The sequence below is a fragment of the Ammospiza nelsoni genome, chromosome 3 (genome assembly GCF_027579445.1).
Source record: "Ammospiza nelsoni isolate bAmmNel1 chromosome 3, bAmmNel1.pri, whole genome shotgun sequence".
Classification (NCBI taxonomy): domain Eukaryota; kingdom Metazoa; phylum Chordata; class Aves; order Passeriformes; family Passerellidae; genus Ammospiza; species Ammospiza nelsoni.
The window spans coordinates 111,788,895-111,813,484 of record NC_080635.1 but is presented as its reverse complement, the minus strand read 5'-3'; the positions used below and the strand labels follow the sequence as shown (position 1 = coordinate 111,813,484).

The following is a 24,590-nucleotide window of genomic DNA, read 5'->3' as shown; positions in this document are numbered from 1 at the left end:
AAAGTGCTCGTCTTTATTCAAGGTGGGAAAAGCAGCTCCTGCCCCAAAGACACCGGGGCTGGCACCACAGGGCTCCAGCCCAGCAGCAGCCAGCAGGAGCAGCTGCCACTGCTGCTGTCAGCCCAGCTGGGCACAGCACAGCCACCCAGGGCAGGGGACATCAGCACATGGGGACACCAGCACATGGGGACATCAGCAGATTGGGACATCAGCACATGGGTCCAGCAGCCAGAAGCGAGGGTCATGTCCTGCTTGGGAATTTCAGGGTCTCAACCCCATAGTCTGTAGGAAGAGAGGAAATAAACACATCAGCTGGTTTACCATTCCCTGCCACACTCTCCCCTACCCTGCAATGCCCAGGGTGAGGTGCAGCAGAGTCAGGCTCAGGGCAGGTGAGGTTCAGTCCTTAGTGCAGCCAGGTTGGGCCTGGGCTATCTCAGTGCTGGCAGCCCTGGCTCCAGGGCTTTGCAGATGCAGCCACACCTCGATTATGTCCCCAGTGCTGGCCATGTACTGTGAAGTCTTCAGTCTTTGGTGGCTTTGGTTAGTGGGGAGGCCATGGCTGGCCTTGGCCTAGCAGCCCCACTCAGGGCGGCTCCAAACCCACCAAAGACTTTTCCCTTATTTTGTTGTTGGCATCTTTTAGAAAGCATAACTGCAGGAGAGCATTTTCAGCTGTTAGCAAGAAGGAAATTTGTAACAGATTTTTCTAGGGAAAAAGAAGGAAACTTTCCGCAGCCAGGATTGCAGAGCTTACCCTCTGCAGCAGATGGTCTGTCCCGTACATCTACCAATGGGCCTTGCAGGGGGGATGCATCTCCCAAAGGAACAGTATCCTCTTTGCTGTTTGCATCGAAGTTCACTTCCTATTTCCAGAAGGAAAGGCACACATGGACACATTAAAGCAACAATCAGGGACAGCAGTGTTGTTATAGTCAGGCTGATGCTCCCTATGCATTTCAGGCCAAGGGCTCAGCTCCAACCCCCCACAGTCACATCTCCAACTGTAATGTGTCTCACCTGGAAGGTCCCTGTGACCCTAAACTGGAGACACAGTGGGACAGAGAGTGGAATGGACCAGTCTGAGGTTGAGGAAGAGCTGTGCTGGCTCCAGCTGTGCTCCTACCTCTGCGTGGAACAGCACAGCTGCCAGGCAGGAAGGGACTCCTCACATTCCACATCCCTGTCCTGCCTGTGCCATGATTTGTGTGACCTCTAATGAAAAGCCCTTGTCCAACCCTTACAGGGATCATCCCTTGGAGAAATGGGGTTTTGAGACACTCAATGGATGAACCCCTGGGTAAGAAGTGTCACCTCTGTAGCCCTGGACACCTCCCCAATCCAAACACCCCATGGGGCCCTCTGCCATCTCTGTGCAGGGCAAGTGAACATCCAGAGAGTCCCAACAGATGGGTGCATGCTTGGAGCCTGAAACCAAACCCCTTCTGAAACCACAGAACAGGCCAGGATTCTGTCTCCATGGGCTCTCTCCAACCCAAAGTGATGTCTAGCTGGAAACTCACTTGAAAAACCCCTTTGATCTCAATCCCCTGTTACCTTTTCATCACCTCCACAAATACAGACACTTCCAGGGATATTGAAGTACTCTGGTGGGTGCTCACACTTTACCCAATTTCCCCTCTTCCCCTCTCACCTGCAGCACCCTGGACCAACAGGAGGATGAGGGGGAAGAGCAGGAACAGGATCTTCATGGCTGCTGCCTCTCCCAGGTCTTCACAGAGCTGCAGAGGGGACACCAAGGCAATGGGGACATGCAGGACCCCAGGTGGGGCAGGAGACTGTGGCTCGGCAGAGTGCAGAGGGGCTGCCTCCATCCACATCTGATCATATTTCCTTTACCTTTGTTTTTAAAAATAATTCCCAGGTGTGTGCCTGCCTTCAAAACTTGGGAGTATTGCACTGTCTCAGTCTCTGGGAAATCTCTGGGAAATAACCTACACTGATTCAATTACCTTCCTCGCAGATCTTCTAAAAGCTTTTCCCAGAGCACAGACTGCAGATCTGAGACCCATTCTTGCTGACAAAATCGAAATAAATGGCCAGTGAAATTAGAGAAATGCAGAGATTAAATTGTTATTGAAAGTTATGGCAATACAGGGCTGTTCCGCCTTTGGGTTTATGTGTTAAACACATGCCTCAAATACCCTGACCAATCCCCTCTGCTTCCCTGGGATCCAGAATATTCTCCCAGCTCAGCTTGGCAGTGCCCATCCCCAATTCCAGAGCAATCTCAGGATTCCCAGCGAGGACATTGCCCAGCCCCACACTTGCTGCCCCTGCTCTGGGCAGAGCTGACTCAGGGAGCAGCCAGAGGGCAGGGAAATGTCAGAAATGGGAACAGAAATCAACCTTTGCAGCTACTGAAAGCCTGAAATTACGGGAAATCTCCATACTGATTTGGGAAAAGTGCTTTCCCTGTTTTGCTAAGGAAGTTCCCATGCTCCCAACGATGATCTCATCCCCCTCTTGAAGCAAAGGTTCCAACCAAATTACTCCTGCACTTAGGAAACCCAAATTTCTCTTTCCACATGTTCTGGACTCATAGACTTCTATTAAGTCTTTTATTCTCTTCCCCAGGCATCTTTGATGGCCAAGTTTTACACCTGGATAATTCCAGCAGTTTGTGCTTCAGGAGATGCTGCTCTGCTGGGGTTTGAGCTGAGAGACTGAATGGGCAGAATTCCAGGGAAAAACCCCACACTCACCTGCCTGGAGAAGGTCTGGGTGTTGAGGCAGCAGCAGAGCCAAGAGGAATGGCTGTGTGCAGATGGCCTTGGGGCCAGGCAATGCTGCAGTGGCCCAAGCACGCTGGGTTTATAGCAGTGCTGGTGGGTGGGACAGGCCCCAGGTGCTGCTGGCACAAGTGGCCTGGGCCAACCCCAGGAGTGCCCCATGGCTGTGGGGGTGCTGGGGCTGGCCCTGCTCCCTCCCTGCTGCAGGGCCAGAGGCTGAGGGGCCTCCTGGGGCTGTTGCAATCAATGGCACCGTTGTCCCCATGCAACACCTCTTGTGACACCCGCGGCACAGCGGCACCGGGCTGGGCACGAGAGGGATGGGATGGACAAGAGAGGTGGGTTGGTGTTGGGAAGAGGAGAAATGAGGAAATGCTTTCCCTCCTTGTGGTCTCCCAGTTTTTCTGTTCTATATTCAGAGTGGGATGTGGAAGATCTGACTGAATATTGCAATCGTGCTCAGTTTAGTACAGTGAGGGGAAAGGTTTGCCAATCATTTCACACCAACAGCTCTTTTGGGGAGTTTGGTAATAAGATAGAGAAAATAAAATTTCCTGCACTCCCTCTTGCCCTTTATTTCTCCCCGTGTGCCCTTGGTAAGCCCTGAGCTCGTTTTCCACACCTCCATCAGTCTGGCTCCAGATGTTCTGGGCCAAGGAGCCCCTGGGCTGGGGGAGCAGCACTTGAGTGCAGAGGGAAAGGGAGCTTGAGGGAACAGCCCCAGAGTCAGTGCCAGGACAGGTGAGCACAGCTGAAGGAAAAGCCAAGGCAGGCAGGGATGCTCTGAACATCCCTCACCAAGTCCCCCACAATAGGAAAGCAATGGCATTACAAATATTTTTGTATTCTGTCTCTTCCCCCAGGATACAAGGAGCAGAGGAAATGGTCCAAAAAAGCACCAGGGAAGGATTAGACTGGGCATTAGAAATAATTTATTTGCAGAAACAGTCATGGTTGTTTGGGATTTGCTGCCCTGAGCAGTGGTGAAGTCACCATTCCTGCAGGGAACTAAAAAGCTGTGTGGATGTGACACTTGTGCTCATGGTTTAGTCTTGGGGTTGGCAGTCCTGGGGGAATGGTTGGACTCAATATTCTAAGAGGTCTATTCCAACTTCAGAAATGTTATGGGACTGCTTCTTGAGAGGGAAAGTCTCCAGTGAACCAGGCAGGGTCCCCAGCTGCTCCCAACCAAGCCCTGCAGCAGCAGCAGGACACACAGACACGGCCCAGCCCTGCAATGCCAAAGTGCTCGTCTTTATTCAAGGCAGGAAAAGCAGCCCCTGCCCCAAAGACACCGGGGCTGGCACCACAGGGCTCCAGCCCAGCAGCAGCCAGCAGGAGCAGCTGCCACTGCTGCTGTCAGCCCAGCTGGGCACGGCACAGCCACCGAGGCCAGGGGACATCGGCACATGGGGACACCAGCACATGGGGACATCAGCACATTGGGACATCAGCACATGGGTCCAGCAGCCAGAAGCGAGGGTCATGTCCTGCTTGGGAATTTCAGGGTCTCAGCCCCTGGGACTATAAGAAGACAACAAACAAACACATCAGCTGGTGTAACATTTCCCTGCCACTGTCTCCCCTGCCCCGCAATGCCCAGGGTGAGGTGCAGCAGAGTCAGGCTCAGGGCAGGTGAGGTTCAGTCCTTAGTGCAGCCAGGTTGGGCCTGGGCTATCTCAGTGCTGGCAGCCCTGACTCCAGGGCTGTGCAGATGCAGCCAGACCTGGATCATGTCCTCAGTGCTGCCCAAGGACAGGGAACGTTTTGTTCTTTTTTGGCTTTGGTCAGGCCTCTGCAGAGTCTGAATGTGGCCCTGGGCACTGTGGCAGAGTGTGAAGGCCTTGGCTGAACTGGGGCTGCTGCAGCCCCAGTCAGGGGAGATCAAACATTCAAGAACTATTCTCTCCCTTCCTCAGCATTTCTCTCAAAGCTTAATTGCAGGAAATATTTATTATGTGTTGCCAAGAAAGGTACAGGAAACAGATCTTTCTGGGGGAAAAAAAGAGAAAGTACTTTCATCAGCCAAGGAATAGCCCTTACCTTCTGCAGCACACATATTCTCCAGCACATCTTCCAACAAAACGCGTACCAAAGGGACAAGAACGCCTGGAGCAGAATCCCCCTTGTCGCCGGCACACAAGTGCATTGCCTGTTCCCATGGGAAAAGACACACATAAAGCAATTAAAGGAATAACCTGAGAGGTCAGACTGTTGTTATAGACAGGCTGATGCTCCCAGGTGCTGGTGAACTTCAGACCAAGAGAAGGGCTCAGATCCAATCCCTCCCCAGCCACATCTCCAAATGCAATTTGTCTCACCCGGAAGTCCCTGTGCCCCTAAACTGGAGGCACAGCAGAGCAGAGAGTACAAAGGACCAGTGTCAGGTTAAGAGAGAGCCAAGCTGTCTGCCAGCTTTGTTCCCACCTCTGCCTGGACCAGCAGAGCTGGCAGGCAGAGATTTGTCACATTCCAACTGCTTGACCCACAGACCAAGCCAGGATTCTGTTTCCATGGCTCCCTCCTGCCCAAATCAGTGTCCATTTATAAACTCACTCAGGAAACACCTTTGACATCAGTCACCTCTTCCCTTTTTATCATTCCCACAAACACAGTCACTTCCATGGACACTGAATTCCCACTGCTGGGTGCTCACTCTATCCCCCTTTTCCCCTCTTTCCTTCTCACCTGCAGCACCATGGACAAACAGGAGGATCAGAGCGAGGAGCAGGAACACGATCTTCATGGCTGCTGCTCCTCTTCGGTCTTCACAGAGCTGCAAAGGAAGACCAAGGCAATGGGGAAAGGGAGGACCCTGAGTGGGGAGAATTCAGGAAAGAGACCCATACTCACCTGCCTGGAGAAGGTCTGGGTGTTGAGGCAGCAGCAAAGGCAAGAGGAATGGCTGTGTGCAGATGGCCTTGGGGCCAGGCAATGCTGCAGTGGCCCAAGCACGCTGGGTTTATAGCAGTGCTGGTGGGTGGGACAGGCCCCAGGTGCTGCTGGCACAAGTGGCCTGGGCCAAGGCGGGAGGGCCCCATGGCTGTGGGGGTGCTGGGGCTGGCCCTGCTCCCTCCCTGCTGCAGGGCCAGAGGCTGAGGGGCCTCGTGGGGCTGTTGCAATCAATGGCACCGTTGTCCCCATGCAACACCTCTTGTGACACCCGCGGCACAGCGGCACCGGGCTGGGCACGAGAGGGATGGGATGGACAAGAGAGGTGGGTTGGTGTTGGGAAGAGGAGAAATGAGGAAATGCTTTCCCTCCTTGTGGTCTCCCAGTTTTTCTGTTCTATATTCAGAGTGGGATGTGGAAGATCTGACTGAATATTGCAATCGTGCTCAGTTTAGTACAGTGAGGGGAAAGGTTTGCCAATCATTTCACACCAACAGCTCTTTTGGGGAGTTTGGTAATAAGATAGAGAAAATAAAATTTCCTGCACTCCCTCTTGCCCTTTATTTCTCCCCGTGTGCCCTTGGTAAGCCCTGAGCTCGTTTTCCACACCTCCATCAGTCTGGCTCCAGATGTTCTGGGCCAAGGAGCCCCTGGGCTGGGGGAGCAGCACTTGAGTGCAGAGGGAAAGGGAGCTTGAGGGAACAGCCCCAGAGTCAGTGCCAGGACAGGTGAGCACAGCTGAAGGAAAAGCCAAGGCAGGCAGGGATGCTCTGAACATCCCTCACCAAGTCCCCCACAATAGGAAAGCAATGGCATTACAAATATTTTTGTATTCTGTCTCTTCCCCCAGGATACAAGGAGCAGAGGAAATGGTCCAAAAAAGCACCAGGGAAGGATTAGACTGGGCATTAGAAATAATTTATTTGCAGAAACAGTCATGGTTGTTTTGGATTTGCTGCCCTGAGCAGTGGTGAAGTCACCATTCCTGCAGGGAACTAAAAAGCTGTGTGGATGTGACACTTGTGCTCATGGTTTAGTCTTGGGGTTGGCAGTCCTGGGGGAATGGTTGGACTCAATATTCTAAGAGGTCTATTCCAACTTCAGAAATGTTATGGGACTGCTTCTTGAGAGGGAAAGTCTCCAGTGAACCAGGCAGGGTCCCCAGCTGCTCCCAACCAAGCCCTGCAGCAGCAGCAGGACACACAGACACGGCCCAGCCCTGCAATGCCAAAGTGCTCGTCTTTATTCAAGGTGGGAAAAGCAGCCCCTGCCCCAAAGACACCGGGGCTGGCACCACAGGGCTCCAGCCCAGCAGCAGCCAGCAGGAGCAGCTGCCACTGCTGCTGTCAGCCCAGCTGGGCACGGCACAGCCACCGAGGCCAGGGGACATCGGCACATGGGGACAACAGCACACGGGGACATCAGCATATGGGTCCAGCAGCCAAAAGCGAGGGCCGTGTCCTGCTTGGGAATTTCAAGGTCTCAGCCCCAGACACTGCAAGAAGAGAGGAAACAAGCACATCAGCTGGTGTAACTTTCCCTGCCACCCTCTCCCCAGCCCTGCAATGCCCAGGGTGAGGTGCAGCAGAGTCAGGCTCAGGGCAGGTGAGGTTCAGTCCTTAGTGCAGCCAGGTTGGGCCTGGGCTATCTCAGTGCTGGCAGCCCTGGCTCCAGGGCTGTGCAGATGCAGCCAGACCTGGATCATGTCCTCAGTTCTCCCCAAGGACAGGGAATATTTCAGTCCTTGATGGCTTTGATGAGTGGGGAGGCCCTGGCTGACTGGGGGCTGCTGCAGCTCCTCTTAGGGTATCTCCAAGCACGTTCCCATCCTTCCCCTCAGCTCTGCCTTCAGTCTTCAAGTGCCCTGAGCCTTTAGCGACTCAGGGCCCTTAAACACCTTCTGCCATGACACCAACATTTGTAATTCCAAAACTTACTTTTTGCAGCAATAGAAGAACCTGGAACATTTTCCTTTGATGACCCAGGGGTATTTGCAGCCCAAAAATCCACAGTAGCCATTTTCTTTCTGACACTCTTTCTTGTTTGTTGGCGCCAAGGAGGATCCTGCTCAGTGTAACAGGTCAAAGTGAGTTTGGCATGAAAGTCGAAATATGTCTGGCTCCAGAGTAGCTGCTGCTGACTCTGAGTTCCAGTCTTATATGGGAACTGAACAACAAAATCAACGTTTTAAACTCTCCAGTCACAGTTCATTTTTTTCCACAGCAACAGGTGCATGTGGGGAAAGACAGAGGGAAAGATCAGCAGGATCTACAGGACTTGCTGTGCTGGATCCTCAGCTGCCCAGACCTTCGTCACAGCAAGTCCCTCCCAAATGTTATAAATACCTGAGAATTCTGGTCACATACCAGGACCAGGAAAACTCCTCAGGTGGGGGTTCCCACCTCAGCCATGTCCCCTCTGTCCCTCTCACCTGCAGTACTGTGCACCAGCAGGAGGAACAAGGGGAAGAGCAGGTAGAGGATCCTCATGGCTGATGCCTGGCCTTGGTCTTCTTGTGGCTGCAGAGGGAACACACCAAGAACCAAAGCAGGGTCAAGGATTGAGGGTAATCTTTGTGCCTGGAGAGGCCAAGCTAAATGAGGTCTTATCCAATGTTGCCCATTGCCCAAGCCAGCCCAAGGCTTGCTGCCCAAACACCCTGCACAATCCCCTTTGCTTTCGAAAAGTGCGAAAAGTCTTCCCAGTTCTGCTGGCAAATATCCATCCCCAACTCCAGAGCATTCCCAGGATTCCCAGCCAGCCCAGTCCCCATCCCTGTGCTGCACTGACCCAGGAAAGAGCAAGAGGGCAGGGAAGGGTCTTGGTGGGCTGGAAGTGAGTCCCCAGTGACCTACCTGAGAAAGGTGTTGGTTCAGAGCACACCAAGGTCTGTCTGTAACAAACCAAGCTGGAATGTCTTGTGTGAAGAGTCCAGCTCAGGGAGTGTCCCTGTGCCCCAAGACCGCCGGTTTTTCCCCATTTCCAGTGGGTGGGGCTGGCACAAGTGGCCTGGGCCAACCCCAGGAGTGCCCCATGGCTGTGGGGGTGCTGGGGCTGGCCCTGCTCCCTCCCTGCTGCAGGGCCAGAGGCTGAGGGGCCTCCTGGGGCTGTTGCAATCAATGGCACCGTTGTCCCCATGCAACACCTCTTGTGACACCCACGACACAGCGGCACCGGGCTGGGCAGGAGAGGGATGGGATGGACAAGAGAGGTGGGTTGGTGTTGGGAAGAGGAGAAATGAGGAAATGCTTTCCCTCCTTGTGGTCTCTGGTTTTATCTGTTCTATACCCATAGTGGGATGTGGAAGATCTGACTGAATATTGCAATCGTGCTCAGCTTTGTACTGTGAGGGGAAAGGTTTGCCAATCATTTCACACCAACAGCTCTTTTGGGGAGTTTGGTAATAAGATAGAGAAAATAAAATTTCCTGCACTCCCTCTTGCCCTTTTTTTCCCCCTGTGTGCCTTTGGTGAGCCCTGGGCTCGTTTCCCACACCTCCATCAGTCTGGCTCCAGATGTTCTGGGCCAAGGAGCCCCTGGGCTGGAGGAGCAGCACTTGAGTGCAGAGGGAAAGGGAGCTTGAGGGAACAGCCCCAGAGTCAGTGCCAGGACAGGTGAGCACAGCTGAAGGAAAAGCCAAGGCAGGCAGGGATGCTCTGAACATCCCTCACCAAATCCTCCAGGTCTTACAAGCAATGGCAGTGCAGACAGATTTGGGGTCAGTTTCTTCTCCCACGTAACAATTGGCAGGGTGAGAGGAAATGGTCTCAAATAGCAGGAGGGAAGGATTAGAGTTGGCATTAGAAAAAATTTCTTTGCAGAATGGGTGATGGTTGTTTAGGACATGCTGCAGAGGGCAGTGGTGGTGTCACCATTCCTGCAGGGAATTTAAAAGCTGTGTGGATGTGACACTTGTGCTCATGGTTTAGTGTTGGGGTTGGCAGTGCTGGGGGAATGGTTGGACTCAATATTCTTAAAGGACTTTTCCAACATCAGAAATGTTATGGGTCTGATTCTTGAGAGGGAAAGTCTCCAGTGAACCAGGCAGGGTCCCCAGCTGCTCCCAACCAAGCCCTGCAGCAGCAGCAGGACACACAGACACGGCCCAGCCCTGCAATGCCAAAGTGCTCGTCTTTATTCAAGGCAGGAAAAGCAGCCCCTGCCCCAAAGACACCGGGGCTGGCACCACAGGGCTCCAGCCCAGCAGCAGCCAGCAGGAGCAGCTGCCACTGCTGCTGTCAGCCCAGCTGGGCACGGCACAGCCACCCAGGGCAGGGAACATCAGCACATGGGGACATCAGCACATGGGGACATCAGCCAGAAGCGAGGGTCATGTCCTGCTTGGGAATTTCACGGTTTCATATCCAGTCACTGTAAGAAGAAAACAGACAAGGACATCACCTGGTGTACCTTTCCCTGCCACTGTCTCCCCTGCCCTGCAATGCTCAGGGTGAGGTGCAGCAGAGTCAGGCTCAGGGGAGGTGAGGTGCAGTCCTTAGTGCAGCCAGGTCGGGCCTGGGCTATCTCAGTGCTGGCAGCCCTGACTCCAGGGCTGTACAAATGCAGCAAGTTTGGGATCATGTCCTCAGTGCTGCCCAGGGACAGGGAATGTTTCCCTCTTTGGTGGCTTTGGTGAGTGGGTAGGCCTTGGCAATTGTTTGTCTCCTTCAGCCCCACTCAGGGCAGCTCCAAACCCCCAAAGAAAAGACTTTTCCCTTCCTTCTTGAGCATCTCTTTCAAAGCATAAATGCAGGAGAATATTTATCACGAGTTGTCAAGAAAGAAATATTAAACAGATTCTTCTGCGGGAAAAAGGTAAAACCTGTCCTTAGCCAGGAAATCCAGGTCTTACCTTTTGCAGCACACGGACATGTCTGAACATCTTCCAATAGTTCTTAGAGGGGGGCGACATCTTACAGAAGAACAAAATCCTCCTCTCTGATTGCATTGAATTCTACTCCCTGTTTCCATGGGGAAAGACACACAGAGAATAATTACAGCAATAATCTGGCAGAGCGGGTTGTGCTTGCACTCCTGCCTGTGCCATGATTCATGGGGCCTCTGATGAATAGTCCTTGTCCAGCCGTTGCAGGGATCAACCCTTGGGGAAATGAGGATTTGGGACACTCAGTGGATGAACCACTTGATAAGAAGTGTCACCTTTGTGCCCCAAGAAACCCCCCTATCCAAACACCCCATGGGGTCCTCTGCCATCCCTCTGCAGGGCAAGAGACTTCTAAAGAGGAACAGCTGGGTGCAGGCGTGGAGTCTCAAAACCAAACCCCTTCTCAACCCACAGAACAAGCCAGGTTTTTTCCCATGGAGTCTCTCCACCCCACATCAGTGTCCAGTTGGGAACTCACTCAAAAACCAGCTTTGACCTTGATACCCCATTACCTTCTCATCACTCCCACAAACTCAGTCACTTCCAGGGACACTGAATTCCCACTGGTACAGGCTCACACTTTCTCCCATTTCCCCTCTTCCCATCTCACCTGCAGCACCCCGGGCCAACAGGAGGAGCAGGGAGAAGAGCAGGAACAGGATCTTCATGGCTGCTGCCTCTCCTGTGTCTTCAGAGAGCTGCAGAGGGGACACCAAGGCAATGGGGACATGCAGGACCCTGGGTGCAGAAACCTGGGCTCTGTGATTCACCAAACTGTGGCTGCTTCCAGTCACAGCAGATGACATTTCCTCTACCTTTGTCTTTAAAACAATACTTAGGTCTGTGCCACCCTTCAACACCTGGGGTATTACACTATGTCTTGGTCTATAGGAAATCAATGACCTAAGAGGATTCATTCCCATGACCTCCCTCAGAGCTCTTCCAAAAACCTTTTCCTAGAGCACTGACTTGAGATCAACAGTTGCCAATTCAAACCAAATAAATTATCAGTGAAACTGAGGAGAGGGAGATAAAATTGCTTTTGGAATTGCTGAAAACTTGAAATTGTGGGAAATCTCTCTACTGCTGTGAGAATAGAATCTCCTTCCATTCCAAGGTAAAGTCCCCATTCCCCCAGCAATGATTTTGTCTCCCTCCTCCACCATCAAGGCACCATTCCAGTCTCTCCCGTACTTAGGAAACTTCAGGTCCACTTCCCACAAGTTCTGGCCTCCTATACTCACCTGAAGGCTTTTATTCTCTGTCCAGCGCCGCAGTTTAACGAAGTCTGGTTTTCAGTTGGGGTGCGGTCCACAGGCCACAGGGGTGGTTCCCTGTGGGGACCAAGCAGAGCCAATCAGCTGGCTAGTTTTGAAGATTGACACCCAGTTCAACCACTTAAAAGAGTCGAACACGCCTCCATGAAGACACATATAAAAATGAACAAAGGGCGGGGCAAGTCTTTTGGCTTCTGGCCTTTGAATGGGAAACCGGCCAGGCTGGGCAGGCCTTGTGTGGGGCTGGCCCTGTGTGGCCAGGCCAGCTTGGCCTGCAGCAGGACTTGGCATGGCTGAGGTTTCTGCCCTCTGAGGGGTGGTGAGCAGGCTGAGGTTTCTGCCCTGTGAGGGGTGGTGAGCAGCTGCTGAGCCCCTCATCATGGAGCCCACCAGGCCCTGTCCTGATGGGGCAGCTCGGGCCCCTTCCCAGTAGGGCTGGGCCTCTTTCCTGGCAGTGAAAAACACAAATCACTTGTTTTTAAAATTTTAAAATTTTAATAGTAATAAAATGGTTATGAAAATAGTAATATAATTAGAGTAATAATAATTTGGACAATTTGGATTAGGACAATATGAGACAATAAAAACAAAGAATTACGGATGTCCGGGTACCTTTTTCTGGGCCAAAATAAGCCTGAAAAAGAACACCCACTCACAGAGGATTGACCCTTAAAAACAACGGCCTGTTGCATATTCATACACCTCATATATGATGCATAAATTCCATTCAAACACAGGATTCTGTCTGGTCAGTGTCAGCTTCTTCCTCTTAATCCTGATGGCATCTTTGTGGATAAGCGAGGCGGGAAGAAATTAGTTTCTTCTGATAATGGGGCAATAAATTCTCTTTCTCTGAAAGATTTAGGTGTTCTGTGGCTCCTATCTCAGTGCAAGTCCTTTCTTTAAAAATATCTTACATAGCATAGTTTCTATTTTAACATTTTGTTATAACCTAAAACTATATTTAACACATTACTTAAGAAAATTAATACAGCATAACTTTCTAACACAACACATGTAATATTCATTTTAATATTTGTGGAAAGCCAACCTTGAATACACATTTTTCACACCGGCGGAGACCCCAGGTCCTTTTTTTCCAGCAGCACTGCTAGGCCATGCTGGCTGGGGGCTATTGTGGCATTCACATTCTCTGGAAAAATCCCTTCACCTAGGATTTTTCTCCTGGGAAGCTGAGAAGCCTCAGAGAAAAGGGAAACAATTCTTATCTCATTTGCTTCTCCTGTGTTGTGCTCACATGTGGAATGTGTTTGGAGATTGTTTACTCAGAGGTGATTGTTCCATTGGATTCTGATGGGTTGTTTTCACTCATTGGCCAATCAGTGCCAAGCTGTGTCGGGACTCTGGAGAGAGTCACGAGTTTTCATTATTACCTTTTTAGCATTCTGTAAGTATCCTTTCTATACTCTTTAGTATAGTATAGTTTAGTATTCTTTAATATAATATAGTATCATAAAATAATAAATTAGCCTTCTGAGAACATGGATTCAGGTTCATCATTCCTTCCTTTGTTGGAGATCGGGGCAAATACAATAGGCTATATGGGCACTGGGAGCAACCATGCAGCCAGGACCAGCACCAGCTGCCATTGGCACTGGGGATGGCCTTGAGGAGGCCAGGAGCAGCCAGAGCCACGTGGCGCCACTGCTATCCTGGACTAGGAGCAGCCACATGGACAGGACTGCACGGCTGAAATCAGCACAACCAGGACAACAGTGCACAACTGTGGCTGCCTCAGCATGGCTCCCAATGAACTCTGTTTAGCTGCTTTTAGCCAGCCATGCTGCAGGCAGAAGGACTCTCAGAGTCTCTGTGGTCGAGATGACCCTGAGGTGTTAGAAAGTCTCTTTTTTATCCTGCCTCAAGATCGATGAAGGAGTCAGGATTCTTCAGCTGTGGTTTTCAAGGTTGTTTATTTTCTGTTATCTAACACTCTTTTTCAGACCTGCTGAGGCCTGTCTAGCAAGTTGGTCCATGGCACACTGACCACCTTCAGGGTGATGTTATCTTTTATACTAAAAACTACATGTACTTTATTTACAATAATTTTCCAATACCTATCACCTATGTTAGACAGTTGGTTCCTACTCTAAACCAATGCAGAAGTGCCACCATCACCCAGAAGATGGAGGCTAAAAAGAAGGACAAGGCATTCCCAAATCTCTCCATCTTGGCCTCTCATCCCCCATTCCGAAAACCCCAAAATTTTACTTTTTCACCCTATGACAAACTATCATTCTATTTCAACTCTTGTGGCTTGTAAATCTTCACACAAAGTTGATAATTTTCTCCATGGGTTAAAATCAAAGGCACAGGTGTCTTTGGCCCTATGCCAAGGTCTCTGAGCCCTCAGCCAGGGGCTCAAGCCCTCCAGGGCAGCCAGAGGGATGTCCTGGGTTCTGACAAAGGACAAAACCAGCAGCAGCAGTTTTTCTTGTTTTTGACATTTCACATGAAGAAAAGCTGAGTAGAGCTGGTGGCCAGCGTGGCTCACACAGTGTTGGCAGAGACGTCATGACCGACATTGAGAGGCACTGTGAGCGATTTCCCTGATGCAGAGCCTGCATGGGATCAACATTTCAGCGCTGCAGAACTCTGTAAAAACCTGTTTAAATTGAAAAAGCTTGAGAAAAAATGAGCCTACAAACGCTGGTTCTCTGCTCAATCAGGAAAAGGAAAAGGTGAAGACACGTAGAGAAAACAACATGAGACACTGAGGTCAATGAGGAAGGCATCAAATTCTAGATGGCAGGGGATTGAGGAGATACCTTAGTTTTTGGGCTGAAATTCTGTTGTGGGGCTGTAACTCATGGATTGCATTGGGGGGATGTATCATTCTAACAACAGCCGTGAGCAGAAGCACCAATGTGAAATAAGCAGATGTTGCAGTAGCTGTGATCCAATGAGAATCTTGAACAGAGAGAGATGAGAGAGATGAGAAGTTTTGCCCTAGGAATAAAAGAAGAAAACCTCTGTTATCCCAGAGATGGATGAAGAGAACTTTTGCTTTTATGCTAGAACAGCTCATCCTTAAAATATCACCCCAATAAGCTGACTTGACCCATGAAGTCTGCTGTGGGAGAGCTGCAAGGCATTGGGAGGGACTTTCACACTCCAAACAGATTTTCCTTTTCTGGGTGGCTGATTCATGGTGACATTAAAGCCACCAAGAGGACTGTTTCTTGTGGAAAGCTCTCCATGGCATGGCAAGAGAGACTCCTCTCCCTAAGAGAACTGAAGAAACACTATTTTAGAGGTGGTGAACTGACTGAAAGTCACAGGTTTTGTCTCAATCCAATGTCAGTGGGAAAGAAAAGAAGGTGTCAGGGGAGGAGAAGTGTTCTGCAGGTTTTTTCTGATTTCTTATTATTATTTCATTGATAATTTTTTCTTTATTCCCTTTAAAGTTTTAGCAGCAGAAAATGAGTAAGTAATTCTAGTGGGTGCATGGGCATTTGGCCAGCATTAGACACACTGCACCCAGCCATCTCTGATGGCCAAATATTCCACCTGGATGCTTCCAACACTTTGTCTTTTCAGAGACTCTGTGGTGCTGGGCTTTGAGCTGAGACCCTAAATGGGCAGGATTCCAGAAAGAGGCCGTACATTCACCTTCCTGACAAAGATCTTGGTGTTGAGGCAGCAGCAAAGGCAAGAGGAATGGCTGTGTGCAGATGGCCTTGGGGCCAGGCAATGCTGCAGTGGCCCAAGCACGCTGGGTTTATAGCAGTGCTGGTGGGTGGGACAGGCCCCAGGTGCTGCTGGCACAAGTGGCCTGGGCCAAGGCGGGAGGGCCCCATGGCTGTGGGGGTGCTGGGGCTGGCCCTGCTCCCTCCCTGCTGCAGGGCCAGAGGCTGAGGGGCCTCGTGGGGCTGTTGCAATCAATGGCACCGTTGTCCCCATGCAACACCTCTTGTGACACCCGCGGCACAGCGGCACCGGGCTGGGATGGGGTGGAACAGATCTGCACTGCAGAGCTTGTGGTGACAGCTGCAGGGTCAGTGCCAGGAGAGGTGAGCACAGGGGGAGGAAGGGCCATGGCAGGCAGGGGTGATCTGAACATCCTTCACCAAAATGTCCACTTCTGGAAAGCAATGGCAGCAGAGGCCTTTTGGGGATTACTATCTTCTCTAAAGTCATAACCAAGACCCCCAGGGGAAATGGCTCAATTAGCACTAGGGAAGGTTTAGACTGGATATTAGGAACAATTTCTCGGAAGAAAGGGAGGTCAAACATTGGATCAGGCTGCTCAGGACACTGAAGGAGTAACCATCGCTGATAGAATTTCACAGCCTATTAGATGTGGCCCTTGGGGACATGTGTTAGTGCTGCGGGAACAGTGGGACCCAATGATCTCAAAGGGCTTTCCAAACATTAGTAATAAAAAACCCCATTATAATACATTACATTTCATCAAAAACATTATAATACAAACTTTAGTTGTAAAGTCTCTGAGTCTATGACTCTTGGACTCTTGAGAGAGAAAGTCTTCACTGCAACAGGCAGGGACACAAGTTGCTCCTTGGGCATGTGGACATGGACACACACAGATATTAAGCCAATCAAATCCTAATGCCTGAGGTTTGCTTTGCAGACATGGACAAGTCACTGCTTTTGATGGAGCAGTGTTGTCACCCTAGACTGCCTGAGATTAGCAGAGAAAAGACAACACACTTATTACTTGTGTGTAAAATTCTGGACATTTTCTGGCCATGCTCAGTTTGGAGCCATTTCACAGGTCACCCTAACCCATGAGCTACAGGAGCTACATGACCTTGTCCTCCTCCTCCTGCCTGGTGGCATGGGGTGTGGAGCAGCACAGCCACAGCAGGGAGGGCTGTGTCACAGGAACAGGGCAAGGATGAGTAGCAGGGACAGCTCCTGTGTGTCACCATAGCCATGGCCACTCAAGGGACACAGCCCCCAGCACGGCTCTGCACATGGAGCTGAGGCTGCCAGGGACAAGGGACAGCCATAATCAGCAGGATCAGGATAAGGATCCTGCTCCCTAGAGGGAGCATCTGCAGGGCAGCCCCAGCACAGGCAGCCCAGCCAGGCTGGCCCAGCAGGCAGTGCCAGGCTCAGCGTCCCCAAAGCACGGCCAGGCAGGAGCATCCCCAGGGACACAGGCGCTGCTCAGCCCCAGCTCCATGCCCAGGGCCTTCTGCTGCCACCAAGGCAGTGGCAGCCCCAGGGCCAGCAGGCACAGCAGCCCTGCAGCAGCAGCAGGACACATAGACACGGCCCAGCCCTGCAATGCCAAAGTGCTCGTCTTTATTCAAGGCGGGAAAAGCAGCCCCTGCCCCAAAGACACCGGGGCTGGCACCACAGGGCTCCAGCCCAGCAGCAGCCAGCAGGAGCAGCTGCCACTGCTGCTGTCAGCCCAGCTGGGCACGGCACAGCCACCGAGGCCAGGAGACATCAGCACATGGGGACATCAGCAGATGGGTGCAGCAGCCAGAAGCGAGGGCCATGTCCTGCTTGGCAATTTCAGGGTCTCATCCCCAGACATTGCAAGAAGAGAGGAAACAAGCACATCACCTGGTGTAACTTTCCCTGTTACTCTGTCCCCAGCCCTGCAATGCCCAGGGTGAGGTGCAGCAGAGTCACGCTCAGGGCAGGTGAGGTTCAGTCCTTAGCGCAGCCAGGTTGGGCCTGGTCTATCTCAGTGCTGGCAGCCCTGGCTCCAGGGCTGTGCAGATGCAGCCAGACCTGGATCATGTCCTCAGTGCTGCCCAAGGACAGGGAATATTTCAGTCCTTGGTGGCTTTGGTGAGTGGGGAGGCCCTGGCTGATCTGGGCCTGCTGCAGCTCTACTCTCAGGACAGCTCCAAACCCCCAAAGAAAAGACTTTTCCCTCCCTTATGGGCATCTCTCCCACAAGGAACAGATAAAGAGATTATGTAGCAGACATTCACAGGAAATACATTTGCTACATATTTCATTGTGGACAAAAGCGGGAACTCTGTGCTCAGGCAAGATTCCAGACCTTATCTCTTGCAGCACACACTGTACAGTGTGCATCTTCCAATGGGTCTTGCAGGGAAGTTGCATCTCCCATAAGTGCAGAATCCCCCTCTTTGCCTGCATCCAGCTGCATTTTGGGTTTCCATGGGGAAAGAAACATACAGAACAGTTAAAGGGGTCATCTGTAAGAGCAGTGTTTGGTTGCAAAAAGCTGGTGGTGTTTGTGCATTTCTGGCCAGTGGATGATTCAGCTTCAACCTCCCCACAGCAAAGACCACACACAAGGCAAAAGTACATTCAGAGACACCCAAAGAGAAACAGCTGGGTTCGGTGTGGAATTCTGAAACCAATCCCCTTCCTAACCCACCAAAGAAATGAATATTCTATTTCCATGGGCTCTTTCCACCCCAAGTCTGTGTCCTATAGAACTATCACTGGAGAAACACCTTTCTCCTCAATCGTCCCTTACCTTTGCATCACTCCCACTAAAGTGGTCACTTCCCAGGACATGGAAACCCCAGTAATGGAGGGTAATCACACCTCTCCCCATCTCCCCACTTTGCCTCTCACCTGAAGCGCCCCCTCTCACCAACAGGAGGATCAGGGGGAAGAGCAGGAACAGGATCTTCATGGCTGCTGCTCCTCCTGGGTCTTCACAGAGCTGCAGAGGGGACACCAAGGCAATGGGGACAGGCAGGACCCCAGGTGGGGCAGGAGCCTGAGCTCTGTGGTTCACCAAACTGCAAAGGTGCTGCCTCCAGGTACAGTGGATGATGTTTCTTCTACTTTCCTCTTAAAAACAATTCTTAGGTTTGGGCCACCCTGACAACCTCAGGAGCATTTAATGTTGTTTCAGTCTCTGGGAAATCCATTACCTGATCTGATCCTTTTCCAGGAGACCCCACAGCCACATACCTGATAAAGGTCTGGGTGTTCAGGCAGCCACAAACCCAACAAGAATCGCTGTGTCCAGCAGCCCTCAGGTTCAAGGAGCACTCTTTTGGCCAAAACACTCTGATTTTATATTGTTGCAAGCCCTGAGGACATTCCCTGATTTTTGCCGACACATTTTCTCTTGGCCAATCAAAAAGCCACCCATCCATGTGGGGATGCTGGGGCTTCTCCTTTTCCCTCTCCGATGCAACAGCAGAGGCTGAGGGGCCTCCTGGGGCTGTTGCAATCAATGGCACCGTTGTCCCCATGCAACACCTCTTGTGACACCTGTGGCACAGTGGCACCGGGCTGTGGTGGCATGGCATGAACTGCCTGAGATGGACAAAAAACAGGCTGGTGGGTGCAGGCAGAAGTAGGAACCAGTCCCAACCAGTCTCTCCTGTGAGAGTAGTGAAGCCCTGGAACAGGTTGCCCAGAGGTTGCTGCCCCATCCCTGGAAGTGTCCAAGGCCAGGTTGGACAGGGCTTGGAGCAACCCAGGATAGTGGAAGGTGTCCCTGATCATAATGGGGGTTGGAACTGGATGACCTTAAAAGCCCCTTCTTCCTCAAACCATTCTGAGATTCTCTGATAAAATATCTGTCTCTTCCTGTCCTGTCAGTTTGCTTAGGGAGCTGGTGCTATGTGACACATAGAAACATTAAAAAAAATTTAGTTTCCTTCTTTTTTAGCATCACAAGAACAGCTTCATCCTTGCCAAGGTGACTTGCATTCCACTTGCCAGGAAGTGATAAGCCTAAGGATGCCTTTCTGATGTCTATTCAAATAGTCAAGCAGTGCAAAGAGGAAATCTGCTCAGGGGAGACCACACTTTACCTCATTCTGTCTGAATCCACTCACTGCTTCTGAAACTGCCCTACTTGGTACAAAATTTACAAATGTGGTTCAACTAGCAGCAAAATGCTATATAAAACTATGGCAAAATGCTGTATAAAAATGGGCAATCTATGGGAGATTGGTGAAGGAAGGTGCACAGGGCCCTATCAGGCCTTAGAGGTGTGGACTTGATTAGGAGAGGTTTTGGATTTACAGGAATTCTGTGGTATTTCAGAAAGATAAAGATCAAGGTGGCTCCTGGAGGAAAGATCATGAGAGAGAAAGAAGCAATGTATCCATGGCTTCTTCCTGGCCACGCCCTACATCCATCTTATTACCTGTCCTGCATTCCCAGTGAACTTTATTTGTAACTTTTTTTGTACAAACAGTCTGTGCTGTGTCTCCAGGGTGCTGGTCCATTGATCAGAGAACCAAAGCTCCTGGAGCTGGATCCTGGAGAGGGGAATGGAAATTGAGGTTGGATACATCAGGGACACAGGGGCTGGTGTCATCTCTCAGAGAGATGCACGGAATCATGGAATGGTTTGGGTCAGAAGGAACTTCAGAATTCATCTCATTGAATGGGATGCCATGGGCAGGGACACCTTCCACTATCCCAGGATGCTCCAAGTCCATCCAACCTGGCCTTGATGCATGATGGGGACATTCCTTGAGCATCAATCTGTAGAAGTAGGACTGGGAGTCCATTGCTGGGTCCTTGGAATATCTTTGCTCCTGAAGGTTTGGAACCAGACTCAGGATCAGCCCAGAGCCAGCACAGCCAGGGATTGCTGCTTATGGTGTGGAAACAGCTTCTGTAATTCCCACTGCAGGGAGGCCATGGCTGGGGCCAGCCCTGCCATGGGAAGCTGCTCTGACCTGGGAATCTTGTGCTCGACCCCATCAGAGCTTCAGCTTGGCCTTGCTGATCCAGACCCAGACTTGAACCCACAGCTGGCACCCTGATCTGACCTTCCCTGTCCCCACAGCAATGCCCAATACCCCAGGAGAGGCTGCTCCCACCCCTGGCTACCCTGCTCCATGGAGGGGAGCACTGGGTGTCCCCAGCATCCCCATGGTCACTGTCCCATGGCAGTGCAGGGGCCACCCCCATGGCCCCCATGAGCTGAGCATCCTGGATCTGCACACCAGCCATCCACAATGACCCACCAGAGCTCCTAACTGAGCCCCCAGGCCTTGAAACCCTCCCAGCACTGACCTCCACCCCAATTCCAAGCTCTTGAGAAGCCCCATGGCACAGCCATCCCTATTTCCTCTGGAACAGAATGACTTTTCCTATCCCCCAGACACCCCTGGACCCCACAACACCCCTTGTGCCACAGAGCTGGGTATGGACCCAAGGACACCAGGCCAGTGTGTGTCCCATGGAACAGCCCCACGAGGACTCCTGACCCAGCCTGGGAGCCAGTGTTCAACCAGCAGGACCCCACTGAAATTAGGGTGGTCACAGCCACCCCTCCACCCTGTGTGAGAGGTGCTGGGGCCCTCTTTCTGGGCAACAAGGCTGGCACTGGGTTCCCTGTGAGTGTCACCCGTGTCCCCTTTCCCACCACAGATGGAGATGCTGGTGTGGCTGAGGCCACCAAGGAGAGAGGGAGGATTGTGTGTCCATATCTGTCAGGAATTCACCCCATCCCCTCTGCCCTTCCCTACACACAGAGGAAAGAGATGCACACCCAGGATACACATCTTGGCGGTGGCAATGACCACCACCTTGTATTGGGGATACTGGGGGATGAGATTCCCATGGGATCCAGGTCTGGCTGTGCTTGGTGGCTCTGGGCAGCATCATCCCAACGGGCTGGTGTCCTGCTCGGGGATCCAGGAGCCCATCAGGGATACCAGCGCCTGTGGGATGGAAAGGTCTGGCAGTGCCTGTCTCACCAGGGCAGCAGCGAGGCTCAGCAGTGCCCTGTACCCTCAGGCTGCAGAATCCCTGGTTTTCCCCCAACAGCCGAACCCCAAACCCCAACAGCAGCAGCAGCCCTGAACTCACATCCGACAGCAGAATTCCCGGTCGGAGCAGAGGCCGATGCGGCCGATCCCCGCCGGGCAGGAGCGGTAGGAGCAGAATCCCCCGCGGCGCTCGCACGCCCAGACTGATGGTCCAACCGGGGGCAGCCCTGCAGGGCACGGAGAGGAGATGTCACAGGCATCTTTTATGAAAAATCCTTTCCTTAGGATTTTTCCTCCTGAGAAGCTGAGAGGACTTAGGAAAAAATGTAAACAATGATTATCTGCTGCTGTGGAATGCAACAGGTGGATCTGGGATTGGTCTCATGTGGTTGTTTCTAATTAATGGCCAATCACAGTGAGGCCAATCACACACAAGCCTTTTGTTATCATTATTTCTTTTTCTATTCTTGGCCAGCCTTCTGATGAAATCCTTTCTTCTATTCTTTTAGTATAGTTTTAATATAATATATATCATAAAATAATAAATCAAGCCTTCTGAAACATGGAGTCAGATCTGCATCTCTTCCCTCATCCTAAGACCCCTGTGAACACTGACACAAGGAGACTTTCAGCCGAGATGCTGAGCACTGCCCCTGGTCCCTGCGTGGCCAGAGTTAGCCCAGCCCTGCTTGTCCCCTGCCACAGCTGCTGAGCAGGTGCCTGCAGCAGAAATCCAGGTGAGTCCAAGTTTGTGGCACTTGGATGGGAGACAGTCACCACACCCTAGGCAGGCTCTGGGAGAGGTCTCCATCGTGCCTGCTGCCTTCTTCCTGGAGCAAGAGAGAACTCCAAGGGTACTACTCCTCCTCCTCCTCTCCAGCAGAGCTGCTGTGCCCAGTACTGCTGACTCATAAATGCAAGGGTCAGGAGACATGGAGAGGGGTCAAATCCCAGATTTGGAAGGATGAGAGCTTTAATACAATGCCCCAGCTCTGGTCCCAACAGCACAACCTGCACCTGGAGTCTTTCCTTAAAGATGTGGGGTCAGAGGGTCTCCAGCAGGGATGGCACAGCCACCAGGAGAACTGACACCTGACTCATCAGCTCTGGTGACAAAACCTCCCTGAAAAGCACCGACAGAGGACAAACCCTCCACATTTCTTACCTGTCACTCCCTGGAGCACCAGGAGGAGCAGAGCACAGAGGACGGGCAGGATCTGCATGCCTGGGAGTCACCTGCAGAGTCGCAGCTCTGTGGGGAAGAGAAAGGAGGCAGAGGTGAGTGGGAGGGTCCCTTCCTGAAGGTCGTGCAGGGGACAGAACCGAGCAGAGGGGATGTGACCCGTCACTGGTGGGAGGATGCACTCAGCAGCCTGGGATTCGGAGCTTCCTGGCACCAGCAGCAGCAGCAGTTTGGTCCCTCCACGCGTCACAATATCCCTTGGGATGGCTGAGTCCTCCAAATGTCCAGCCCCAAAGCTCTTTTTCTGTTCCTTGCCCTGACAGAGAAAAACAAGCAGAGCTTTCCTCATCTGACACCTGAGAAGACTCCCAGGCCTCCAGCCCAGGATCTTGTGTCATCCTGCCTTGCATAAGCACTTCTCAGTGGTTTGCTGGACAGCTCTGGGGACACACACAGAGAGCATCCCTGTTTGCTGGGCCTTGGCAAACACTCAGCTTTCATCACACAAAGGAGCTCTGTCCTCCTCCCCCCGCGGGAAGCGAGCTCTCTATGCTTCACTTGAAAATAACTGGGAAGACGCCACTTGGGATGACATCCACAGCCCTAGGAAGGACAAGCTTTAATTGTGGCTTTGTTTGGTGGAGTTTGCTGTGTGTAACCCTTTGCTGTTTGATGGAGCATCTTCATAAACGTGTTCAGCCTTGCTGCAGTTTCATCAAGTGCTACTGTTGGGGTCTCTAGCTGGTCAGAGTGACCCTGAGAAAAGTTAAAAAGCTTTTTTCCCAGCAGGGCGCTTGAAGAAAGAGTCAGGGCTCTTCATTTTTCTTGGTCTCAAGGTTGTTTATTGTATCTTATCTATAAATTTCTTTCTCCTGTCCAGCTGAGGTCTGCTCAGCAAGACAGTCAGAGGCACTCTGCCTGCCTTGGTGTTATCTTTTTATACTAAAAACTATGTATACAATGTTTACAATTACTTCCCAATACCTATCACCTAAGTTAGACAGTGAGCTTCTACTCCAAACCAATCTGTTAGTGCCAATATCACAGCAGAAGATGGAGGCTGAGAAGAAGAAGGAGCAAGGCTGGACATGCCCAGATTCCTCCATCTTGCCCCCCTGAACCCCCATATCAAAAACCCTAAAATCTACTTTTTCACCTTGTGATAAATTCATGGTCATTCTACTTAATTTGTCGTGGCTTGCTGATCTTCATATAAGGTTGGTAATTTGCTCCACAGGTCATAATCAAAACCACAGGGGCATTTTGGGCTCTGTGCCAGGGTCTCTGAGCCCCCTGGCAGGGGTCTTGGCTGCTCAGGACAGCCAGAGGGATGTCCTGGGTCCTGACATGTTATGTGTGTGGGGATGGATGTTAAAAACACACTTGTGAGCGCTCACATGAATCATGGAATCACTCAATGATTTGGTTTGGAAGGGACCAGGAGGCTCCAGCCAGCTGCCATGGGCAGGCACACCTTCCAGTAGGTGCTCCAAGCCCTTTCCAACCTGTCTTTGAACACTTCCAGGGATGGGGCTGTCACCACATTTCTCTTCACAGAGAAAAGCAAAGCACAATGTCCCAAAAATATTCTGAGATTCATATTGTCTGATCCTCAGAGAAAAAGAAAATCCTTATCTCATTTGCTGCACCTGAGTTGTTCACAAGGGAAATACATTTTAGAAAATTGTTTATCTAAAAAAAATTGGTAATTAAATTCTAGTGTGAGTGTTTTAATTCACTAACCAATTAAATCCAAGTATGTGGGTGTCGGGACTGTCAGCTGATAGTCATGAGATACTGTGCAGTTGAGTGCAGTTAAATACTTAACAAATTCAATTTAAATATAATGTAATATAGTATAAAATAAAATCAAATAAATAATATTAAATAAATTATAATATAAATAATATAATATAATATAATATA

At 51.2% G+C, this 24,590-nt stretch overlaps 1 protein-coding gene across 1 annotated transcript; it reads right to left on the bottom strand.

Moving 5' to 3' along the window:
* Nucleotides 1-21,577: 21,577 nt before the first annotated feature.
* LOC132071548 (gallinacin-5-like) lies at nt 21,578-23,032 on the bottom strand. The gene is made up of 3 exons (XM_059469185.1): nt 22,824-23,032; nt 22,647-22,733; nt 21,578-21,708 (listed from the first exon to the last, which is right to left on the bottom strand). Exons 2-3 carry the CDS (start codon nt 22,702-22,704, stop codon nt 21,578-21,580), a joined length of 189 nt encoding a protein of 62 aa, XP_059325168.1. The 5' UTR covers nt 22,705-22,733; nt 22,824-23,032.
* Nucleotides 23,033-24,590: the final 1,558 nt, after the last annotated feature.